Source organism: Oncorhynchus kisutch, linkage group LG18, assembly GCF_002021735.2.
Source record: "Oncorhynchus kisutch isolate 150728-3 linkage group LG18, Okis_V2, whole genome shotgun sequence".
Lineage (NCBI taxonomy): Eukaryota > Metazoa > Chordata > Actinopteri > Salmoniformes > Salmonidae > Oncorhynchus > Oncorhynchus kisutch.
The window spans coordinates 67,394,976-67,407,475 of NC_034191.2; the positions used below are offsets into that span (position 1 = coordinate 67,394,976).

The window sequence follows — 12,500 nt, forward strand, 5'->3', positions numbered from 1 at the left end:
CTCTCCCCCCACCTCTCTCCCTTTCCCCTCACCTCCCTCTCCCCTCAACTCTGTCCCTCTCCACTCACCTCTCTCCCTCTCCACTCTCTCACTTCTCTGCCTTTCAACCTTCACTCTCCTCATCCCTTTCTCGCTTTACTCTCTTCTGTGTCCTCTCTCTCACTTCATCCCTCTCTCCATCTATTCTCTCCTCTCTCTCACTTCATCCTTCTCTCGATCTATTCTCTCCTCTCTCTCACTTCATCCCTCTCTCCATCTATTATCTCCTCTCTCTCACGTCATCCCTCTCTCCATCTATTCTCTCCTCTCTCTCACTTCATCCCTCTCTCCATCTATTCTCTCCTCTCTCACGTCATCCCTCTCTCAGTGATCCCGTTTTTACAAATGAATAAAAAAGGAACAACTGAAATGCCTCGAGTCAATAAGTATTCAAGCCCTTTGTTATGGTAAGCCTAAATATGTATAGGATTTTTTAAAGTGCTTAACAAATCACATAATAAGTTGAATGGACTCACTCTTTGTGCAATGATAGTGTTTAACATGATTTTTTAATGACTACCTCATCTCTGTACCCCACACATACAGATACTTGTAAGGTCCCTCAGTCGAGCAGTGAATGTCAAACACAGATTCAACTACAAAGACCAGGGAGGTTTTCGAATGCCTTGCAAAGTAGGGCACCTATTGGTAGATGGGGAAAACAAACATTGAATATCCCTTTGAGCATGGTGAAGTTATTAATTACACTTTGGATGGTGTATCAATACACCCAGTCACTACAAAGATACAAGCGTCCTTCCTAACTCAGATGCCGGAGAGGAAAGTAACCACTCTGGGATTTCACCGTGAAGCCAATGGTGACTTTTAAACAGTGAAAGAGTTTAATGGCTGTGATAGAAGAAAACAAAGGATGGATAAACAACATTGTAGTTACTCCACAATACTAAGCTAATTGACAGAGTGAAAAGAAGGACACCTGTACAGGATAAAAATATTCCAAACATGGTGTCACGGTTGTTGAAATGGACGGCCCAAGGCGCAGTGTGATTTGAGTTCCACATATTTATTTATTAAAGTGAAACTTATTCAACAAAACAATAAAAAAGCAACGAAATGTGACTACGTGGTGCAACAAGCACAAACAATATCCCACAAACACAAACAATATCCCACAAGCACAAACAATATCCCACAAACACAAACAATATCCCACAAACACAAACAATATCCCACAAGCACAAACAATATCCCACAAACACAAACAATATCCCACAAACACAAACATATCCCACAAGCACAAACAATATCCCACAAACACAAACAATATCCCACAAACACAAACAATATCCCACAAACAATATCCCACAAGCACAAACAATATCCCACAAACACAACAATATCCCACAACACAAACAATATCCCACAAACACAAACAATATCCCACAAACACAAACAATATCCCACAAACACAAACAATATCCCACAAACACAAACAATATCCCACAAACACAAACAATATCCCACAAACAATATCCCACAAACACAAACAATATCCCACAAACACCAAACAATATCCCACAAACACAAACAATATCCCACAAACACAAACAATATCCACAACACAAACAAATCCCACAACACAAACAATATCCCACAAACAAACAATATCCAAACACAAACAATATCCACAAACACAACAATATCCCACAAACAATAATCCCCACAAGCACAAACAATATCCCACAAACACAAACATATCCCACAAACACAAACAATATCCCACAACACAAACAATATCCACAACAATATCCCACAAACACAAACAATATCCCACAACACAAACAATATCCCAACAAACAATATCCCACAAGCACAAACAATATCCCACAAACACAAAACAATATCCCACAAACAATATCCCACAACACAAACAATATCCACAAACACAAACAATATCCCACAACAAATCCCACAGCACAAACAATATCCCACAACACAAACAATATCCCACAAACACAAACAATATCCCACAAACACAAACAATATCCCACAAACAATACCCACAAACACAAACAATATCCCACAAACACAACATATCCCACAAACAATATCCCACAACAATATCCCACAAACAATATCCCACAAACACAAACAATATCCCACAAACACAAACAATATCCCACAAACAATATCCCACAAACACAAACAATATCCCACAAACACAAACAATATCCCACAAACAATATCCCACAAACACAAACAATATCCCACAAACACAAACAATATCCACAAACAATATCCCACAAACACAAACAATATCCCACAAAAACAAACAATATCCCACAAGCACAAACAATATCCCACAAACAATATCCCACAAACACAAACAATATCCCACAAACAATATCCCACAAACAATATCCCACAAACACAAACAATATCCCACAAACAATATCCCACAAACAATATCCCACAAACACAAACAATATCCCACAAAAACAAACAATATCCCACAAACACAAACAATATCCCCACAAACAATATCCCACAAACACAAACAATATCCCACGAACAATATCCCACAAACACAAACAATATCCCACTGTCAGCGCCGTGTGTATAGGTGGCAGGGGAGTCATGCGCAGGAGAGTCAAAATGGAGTGTAAATGGAGTCTTTTAATAAATGTCAACAGAACATGCTCCATAACACTAAAACGTACAGACATGAAAAAACATGGGTACGAGGACCCGTCGCGCACCAACACAACAACTAAACAACACTAACAATAAACAATCTCTGACAAAGACATGAGGGGAAACAGAGGGTTAAATGATGGCTAGAAGACCGGTGACGTCGAACGCCGAGCACCGCCCGAACAAGGAGAGGCAACGACTTCGGCAGAAGTTGTGACAGTACCCCCCCCCCCCCCCCCCTGACGCGTGGCTCCAGCAGTGCGTCGACACCGGCCTCGGGGACGACCCGGAGGGCGAGGTGCAGGGGGATCCGGATGGAGACGGTGGAATTCTGATAACATGGAAGGATCTTCCTCGTCCTCCACCGGAACCCAGCATCTCTCCTCCGGCCCGTAACCCTCCCAGTCCACGAGGTACTGAAGGTCCCTCGCCCGACGTCTCGAATCCAAAATAGATTGAACAGAGTACGCCGGGACCCCCTCGATGTCTAGAGGAGGCGGAGGAACATCACGCACTTCAGCCTCCTGGAGGGGGCCAGCCACCAACGGCCTGAGGAGAGACACATGGAACGAGGGGTTACTACGGTAATTAGTGGGCAGTTGTAACCTATAACATACCTCGTTCACTCTCCTCAGGACTTTAAACGGCCCCACAAACCGCGGACCCAGCTTCCGGCAGAGCAGGCGGAGGGGCAGGTTTCGGGTCGGGAGCCAGACCATGTCCCCTGGTGTGAACACTGGGGCCTCACTGCGGCGACGGTCTGCGCCAATTTTCTGGCGCCTTATGGCATGCTGAAGGTGGACGTGGGCTGCCTCCCAGGTTTCCTCAGGGTGCCGAAACCAATTGTCCACCGCAGGAGCCTCGGTCTGGCTCTGATGCCAAGGAGCCAGAACCGGCTGATACCCTAATACACATTGAAAAGGGGTAAGGTTAGTGGAGGAGTGACGTAGTGAGTTCTGAGCCATCTCTGCCCAGGGCACGAACTTCGCCCACTCCCCCGGCCGATCCTGGCAATAAGACTGCAAGACTACCCACATCCTGGTTAACTCTCTCCACCTGCCCATTACTCTCAGGGTGAAAACCTGAGGTAAGACTAACCGAGATCCCCAGACGCTCCATGAACGCCTTCCAGACCCTTGATGTGAACTGGGGACCCCGATCAGACACTATATCCTCAGGCACCCCATAGTGCCGGAAAACGTATGTAAACAGGGCCTCTGCAGTTTGTAAGGCTGTAGGGGGACCAGGCAAAGGGAAGGGATGACAGGACTTTGAAAACCGATCCACAACGACCAGGATCGTGGTGTAACCCTGTGAAGGTGGAAGATCAGTCAAAAAATCCACCGACAGGTGCGACCACGGCCGTTGAGGAACAGGTAGAGGTTGTAGCTTACCTCAGGGCAGGTGTCTAGGAGCCTTGCACTGGGCGCACACCGAGCAGGAGGAAACATAAATCCTCACGTCCTTAGCTAAAGTGGGCCACCAGTACCTCCCATCAAGACAGCGCATCGTCCGACCTATCCCAGGATGACCAGAGGAGGGTGACGTCTGAGCCCAATAGATCAATCGGTCGCGGACAGCAGATGGAACGTACAGACGTCCAGCTGGACACTCCGGGGGAGAGGGCTCTGCACGTGACGCCCACTCAATGTCTGCGTCCAGCTCCCACACTACAGGCGCCACCAGACACGAAGCTGGGAGTATGGGAGTGGGATCCATGGATCGCTCCTCTGTGTCATACAGCCGAGACAATGCGTCTGCCTTAACGTTCTGGGAGCCTGGTCTGTAAGAAAGAGTAAACACAAAACGAGTGAAAAACATGGCCCACCTTGCCTGGCGAGGATTCAGTCTCTTCGCCTGCCGGATGTACTCCAGATTGCGGTGGTCAGTCCAGATGAGAAAAGGGTGTTTAGCCCCCTCAAGCCAATGCCTCCACACCTTCAAGGCTTCTACGACAGCTAACAGCTCTCGGTTCCCCACATCATAGTTTCGCTCCACTGGGCTGAGCTTCTTCGAAAAGAAAGTACAGGGGCGAAGCTTCAGTGGCGCACCCGAACGCTGAGAGAGCACTGCTCCTATCCCAGCTTCGGATGCGTCCACCTCCACTATGAATGGCAAAGAGGGATCCGGATGAGCCAACACAGGCACCGAGGTAAACAGAGTCTTCAGGTGCCCAAAAGCCCTCAGCCGACCACTGCAAGCGCACCGGGCCCCCCTTTAGCAGTGAGGTAATGGGAGCAGCCACCTGACCAAAACCCCGGATAAACCTCCGGTAGTAATTGGCAAACCCTAAAAAACGCTGCACCTCCTTTACCATGGTTGGAGTCGGCCAAATACGCACGGCTGTAATGCGGTCGCTCTCCATCTCCACTCCTGAAGTGGAAATCCGATGCCCTAGGAAGGAGATGGATTGTTGGAAGAACAAGCATTTCTCAGCCTTGACATATAGATCATGCTCCAACAGGCGACCAAGCACCCTGCGCACCAGGGACACATGCTCGGCGCGTGTAGCGGAGTATATCAGAATATCATCGATATACACCACTACACCCTGCCCGTGCAGGTCCCTGAAGATCTCATCTACAAATGATTGGAAAACTGATGGAGCATTCATCAACCCATATGGCATGACAAGGTACTCATAATGACCTGAGGTGATGCTAAATGCCGTCTTCCACTCATCACCCTTCCGAATATGCACCAGATTGTACGCACTCCTGAGATCCAATTTTTTAACTATATTTCACTGTGATTTTATTAAGAACCCGATAATCAATGCACGGGCTTAAACCGCCATCCTTTTTTTTCACAAAAAAGAAACTCGAAGAGACGGTGAAATGGATGGCTGAATGAACCCCTGATGCAGAGATTCAGAGACATATGTCTCCATAGCCTCCGTCTCCGCTTGCGACAGGGGATACACGTGACTCTTGGGATATGCAGCGTCTACCAGGAGATCTATCGCACAATCCCCCCGTCGATGGGGTGGTAATTGAGTCGCCTTCAGAGCCAAATCGGCATATTCGGGGGGAATGCGCACGGTGGAGACCTGCTCTGGACTTTCCACCATAGTAGCACCAACAGAAACCCCTAAACACCTATCTGAGCACTCTCGCGACCACCCGGTGAGAGCCCTCTGTGGCCAAGAAACAGTGGGGTTATGACAAGCTAACCAGGGTAGGCCTAGCACCACAGAATACGCAGGAGAATCAATAAGGAAAAGACTAATGGATCCTTTTTGCAACAAGGCACTAAAGTAATACTGCAATAAAATTGGCAAAGCAAACTTTTTGCCCTGAATACGAAGTGTTATGTTTGGGGTAAATCTAATACAAAACATTACTGAGTACCACTCTCCATATTTTCAAGAATTCTTCAGGATTAAAAAAAAAACTTAAACCTGGTTCAGTCTGCTTTCCAACAGACACTGGGAGATTAATTCACCTTTCAGCTGGACAATAACCTGAAAGACAATGCTAAATCTACACTGGAGTTGCTTACCAAAGAAGACTGTGAATGTTCCTTAGTAGCTGAGTTTTCACTTAAATCTGCTTGAAAACCTATGGCAAGACTTGAAAATGGTTGTCTAGCAACGATCAACAATCAATTTGACCGAGCTTGAAGAATTTAGAAAATAATAATGGACACATATTGTACAATCCAGGTGTGGAAAGGTCTTAGAGACTTACCCAGAAAGACTGCCAAAGGTGAGTCTAACATATATTGACTTAGGAGTCTTTCTAGGTAACTCTGCCTACATGTACATATTACCTCAATTACCTGGACTAACCGCTGCCCCCGAACATTGACTCTGTACCGGTAGCCCCTGTATATAGTCTCTCTATTGTTATTTTACTGCTGCTCTTTAATTATTTGTTACTTTTATTTTCTATTTTTTACTTAACTTCTTAAAGCATTGTTGGTTAAAGGCTTGTAAGGAAGCATTTCACTGTAAGGTCTACACCTGTTGTATTCGGCACATCTGACAAATACAATTTGATTTGATTTGATTTGACTGTGAATACAGTTCACCTGTGTTCACCTGTATTTACAACATGTTTATCTGTGTTTACTTGTGTTTACCTGTTTACATCATGTTGAGCTGTGTTGAACTGTTTACATAATGTTGACCTGTGTTTACCTGTTTACATCATGTTTACCTGTTTACATCATGTTGACCTGTGTTTACATCATGTTTACCTGTATTTACTTGTGGTTAGTTATGTTTACCTATTTACATCATGTTGACCTGTGTTTATCATGTTGACTTATGCTTACCTATTTACATCATGTTGACTTGTGTTTACCTGTGTTTACATCATGTTTGCCTGTGTTTACCTGTTTAACATCCTGTTGACCTGTGTTTACCTGTTTCCATCAAGTTGACCTGTGTTTACATCATATTGACCTAGTTTTCAACAACTCCAAAAATGTCTTGTTAACAAACTATAGTTTTTGCAAGTCGGTTAGGACATCTACTTTGTGCATGACACAAGTCATTTTTTCAACAATTGTTAGTCTGGTTCATCCTTGGGAGCAATTTACAAACACCTGAAGGTACCACGTTCATCTGTACAAACAATAGTACGAAAGTATAAACACCATGGGACCACGCAGTCGTCATACCACTCAGGAGGAGATGTCTCCTAGAGATGAACGTACTTTGGTGCGAAAAGTGCAAATCAATCCCAGAACAACAGCAAAGGCCCTTGTGAAGATGCTGGAAGAAACAGGTACAAAAGTATCTATATCCACAGTAAAACGAGTCCTATATTGACATAACCTGAAAGGCCACTCAGCAAGGAAGAAGCCACTGCTCCAAAACCGGCATAAAAAAGCCAGACTACGGTTTACAACTGCACATATGGGGACAAAGATCGTACTCTGCTCTGATGAAACAAAAATATAATGAGCATCGCTATGTTTGGAGGAAAAAGGGGGAGGCTTGCAAGCCGAAGAACCTCATCCCAACCGTGAAGCACGGGAGTGGCAGCATCATGTTGTGGAGGTGCTTTTCTGAAGGAGGGGCTGGTGCATTTCACAAAAAAGATGGCATCATGAGGCAGAGAAATTATGTGGATATATTGAAGCATCATCTCAAGACATCAGTCAGGAAGTTAAAGCTTGGTCGCAAATGGGTCTTCCAAATGGACAATGATCCCAAGCATCCTTCCAAAGTTGTGGCAAAATGGCTTGAGGACAACAAAGTCAAGATATTGGAGTGGCACCATCTCTGTCAGGAGGAATGGGCCAAAGTATACCAAACTTATTGTGGGAGGCTCGTGGAAGGCTACCCGAAACATTTGACCCAAGTTAAACCATTTAAAGGCAATGCTACCAAATACTAATTGAGTGTATTTAAACTTCTGACCCACTGGGAATGTGATGAAAGAAATAAAAGCTGAAATAAATCAATTCTCTCTACTATTTTTCTGACATTTCACATTCTTAAAATAAAGTGGTGATCCTAACAGACCTAAGACAGTGAATTATTACTAGGATTAAATGTCAGGAATTGTGAAAAACTGTGAAATCGTGAAAACTGTGTATGTGTAAAGTGTAAGGTGTATGTAAACTTCCGGCTTCAACTATACCTGTTTACATCATGTTGACCTGCGTTTACCTGTTTCCTTAATGTTTACCTGTGCTTTTTACATTTTACATTTTTATTTCACCTTTATTTAACCAGGTAGGCTAGTTGAGAACAAGTTCTCATTTAAAACTGCGACCTGGCCAAGATAAAGCAAAGCAGTGCGACACTAACAACACAGAGTTACACATGGAATAAACAAACATACAGTCAATAGCACAATAGGAAAAAAGTCTATATACAGTGTGTGCAAATGAGGTACATCATGTTTACATCATGTTGACGTGTTTACCTGTGTTTACATCATGTTGACCTGTGTTTACATCATGTTGACCTGTATTTACATGATGTTGACCTGTGTTTACATGATGTTGACCTGTATTTACATGATGTTGACCTGTGTTTACATGATGTTGACCTGTGTTTACATGATGTTGACCTGTATTTACATGATGTTGACCTGTGTTTACATGATGTTGACCTGTATTTACATGATGTTGACCTGTATTTACATGATGTTGACCTGTATTTACATCATGTTGACCTGTGTTTACATCATGTTGACCTGTGTTTACATCATGTTGACCTGTGTTTACATCATGTTGACCTGTATTTACATCATGTTGACCTGTATTTACATCATGTTGACCTGTATTTACACCATGTTGACCTGTATTTTCATCATGTTGACCTGTATTTACATCATGTTGACCTGTATTTACATCATGTTGACCTGTATTTACATCATGTTGACCTGTGTTTACATCATGTTGACCTGTATTTACATCATGTTGACTTGTATTTACATCATGTTGACCTGTATTTACATCATGTTGACCTGTATTTACATCATGTTGACCTGTATTTACATCATGTTGACCTGTATTTACATCATGTTGACCTGTATTTTCATCATGTTGACCTGTGTTTACATCATGTTGACCTGTATTTACATCATGTTGACTTGTATTTACATCATGTTGACCTGTATTTACATCATGTTGACCTGTGTTTACATCATGTTGACCTGTATTTACATCATGTTGACCTGTGTTTACATCATGTTGACCTGTATTTTCATCATGTTGACCTGTATTTTCATCATGTTGACCTGTATTTACATCATGTTGACCTGTATTTGCATCATGTTGACCTGTATTTACATCATGTTGACCTGTATTTACATCATGTTGACCTGTGTTTACATCATGTTGACCTGTGTTTACATCATGTTGACCTGTGTTTACATCATGTTGACCTGTGTTTACATCATGTTGACCTGTATTTACATCATGTTGACCTGTGTTTACATCATGTTGACCTGTGTTTACATCATGTTGACCTGTATTTACATCATGTTGACCTGTATTTACATCATGTTGACCTGTATTTACATCATGTTGACCTGTGTTTACATCATGTTGACCTGTGTTTACATCATGTTGACCTGTATTTACATCATGTTGACCTGTATTTACATCATGTTGACCTGTGTTTACATCATGTTGACCTATGTTTACATCATGTTGACCTGTATTTACATCATGTTGACCTGTATTTACATCATGTTGACCTATGTTTACATCAAGTTGACCTGTGTTTACATCATGTTGACCTGTGTTTACATCATGTTGACCTGTATTTACATCATGTTGACCTGTGTCCCTGACTCCAGGTGCGGGGGGCTGGTCTCCCCAGGACAGCGACAGCTACCCGTGGCTCCAAGTGGACCTGGGCAACCGGAGACAGGTGGTTGCCGTGGCAACACAGGGCAGGTACAGCAGCTCTGATTGGACGACGAGGTACAGGCTGCTCTACAGCGACACGGGCAGGAACTGGAAGCCTTATCACCAGGACGGAAACATATGGGTAGGTAACACAAAACCAGTATGTGTGTGTGTGTGTGTGTGTGTGTGTGTGTGTGTGTGTGTGTGTGTGTGTGTGTGTGTGTGTGTGTGTGTGTGTGTTTGCGTGTGTGTGTGTGTGCGTGCGTGTCCGTGTGTGTGTGTGTGTGTGGGTGTGTGTGTGCGTGTGTGTGTGTGTTTTCCTATGGGAATCAGCCAAATGACCTGATCATGGTTGTGTTGTGTGGAACCCCAGTGATAAATGTGTAGTTGTTCCACTGGAGGGAACATTAAGCTGTTGTTTTTGTGTGCTGCGTCATAATCGTTTGGGACTCATTATTAATTCAACAGTGTTATGTTTCGGCCATTAAACCTGATCTATAGCTTTTAATGTTTCTGCAAATAAAAATGATTACACCATCTATCTTACATCGTTCGTGTAATTTTGCCCACCTGGCTGTTTATAAGGGGTGACATCTATATTGGTTTTTAATTTATCCCTGGTGTAAGTGTAAATATTGCAGGCTTAACTAACATTCATCTGATCATTTTCTCTAACCTTTCACACACACACACACACGCGGCCACACACACACTACACACACACCACACTCAGTACAATACACCTACGTGAAAGACCTGGCAGAAAGGACGGGATTGTCTTGGATGGAGTTTCTGTTTTCTACTGTACCTCGCCAGGGCGACAAAGTAAACCGCTATGTAAAAATAAAGTATTCTCAAGGCAGGCTGCTGTATCCGTGGTAGATAAGTCCTGTTTTCATTTCTGCACAATAGGATAAAGCTTAGAGGAATATACTGGTTAAAGCTCCCGTCTGGCTAAAGAAGGGAAGAGACAAAGAGCTTTACCCTGGAATTATATGCTGAGAAAAGCTGGATGGGGGTAAAGAGGAAGTATAGAAGGGGAAAGAGAAGAGAGATTGAGATTGAGAGAGAGAGAGAGAGAGAGAGAGAGAGAGAGAGATTGAGAGAGAGAGAGAGAGAGAGAGAGAGAGAGAGAGAGAGAGAGTGTGAGAGAGAGAGAGAGAGAGAGAGAGAGGAAGAGGGAGAGCAAGAGAGAGAGGGAGAGTGAGTGAGAGAGTGAGTGAGTGAGTGAGTGAGTGAGTGAGTGAGTGAGGGGGAGGGAGAGAGAGAGAGAGAGGAAGAGGGAGAGCAAGAGAGAGAGGGAGAGTGAGTGAGTGAGTGAGGGGGAGGGAGAGAGAGAGAGCGGGAGAGAAAGGGAGGGCTTGGTGTAGGAGATGGACGGAGAGAGAAAGGTAAAAGTTTTAACCCATCATAGAACTGTAGCAAGGACAAGTGTTCCTTGGGGAAAGATAGGGTTGTTCAGTCAAGCCCCACACATGTAGTTCAGTATGTGATAAGTCATCTCTGCTTTCTGTATCTCTGCAGGCGTTCTCAGGCAACTCCAACACGGAGAGTGTGGTGCGACACGACCTGGCAAAAGGCATCATGGGCCGGTTCCTGCGTTTCGTACCGCTGGACTGGAGTGGAGAGGGGCGCATCGGTCTCCGCATAGAGGTCTACGGCTGTTCCTACTGTGAGTACAAACACACACACACACAAAGGTGACTCACTGGGTTTGAATCATGTTCGTCTGTACGCCACAAGACCGTGTTATCCCACTGAGCTAAAGCCTACATGACATTTCTCACACAGGCCACCTCCATTACACACCCCCACACACCTCATAAGACCCATCTAATCATTAGAATGTTACAGTAATGAGTCAGATTTTGAGTCTCATCTCTCACTAGAAATGTCATCAGCGCTTGTCTTCATTATGAACTAATTACATCAACTACATAAATGAAGATGGAATTACATTTATGGGCTGTCAAAACAGAATACACATGGACACACACACACACACACACACACACACACACACACACACACACACACACACCCTTATCCCCACAGGAGTTGACACACTCCAGACCAACCCTTCTCTCTCATCCTATTACAGAGTGCCAAATTGATTTTGATAAGAAATGTTCAATTAAGACTTGGCATAAATTACCACAATAACACTATAGTGACACGCGTTTCTCATTCCAGTGAAGTTATTACTTTTTTTATTAGCTTCTCTTAACACACACTCACACACACACTCTAACTCACACTCACACATACACACTAACTCACACTCACACACACACTAACTGACACTCACCCACACACACACTCTAACTCACACACACACACACTCTAACTCACACTCACACACACACACACTAACTCACACTCACACACTCACACACACACTAACTGACACTCACACACACACTCTAACTCACACTCACACACACACTCTAACTCACACTCACACACTAACTGACACTCACACACTCACA

At 43.9% G+C, this 12,500-nt stretch overlaps 1 protein-coding gene across 1 annotated transcript in view; it reads left to right on the forward strand.

Annotated features, from left to right (window-relative positions):
- The window catches only part of LOC109909926 (contactin-associated protein-like 2), a 286,511-nt gene that overhangs the window by 117,487 nt on the left and 156,524 nt on the right, over window positions 1-12,500 (forward strand). Inside the window, exons 3-4 of the mRNA XM_031795298.1 lie at window positions 9,960-10,153; window positions 11,536-11,711. Of these exons, the coding sequence (XP_031651158.1) occupies window positions 9,960-10,153; window positions 11,536-11,711 (370 nt within the window). The remainder of the gene's footprint in view (window positions 1-9,959; window positions 10,154-11,535; window positions 11,712-12,500) is intronic.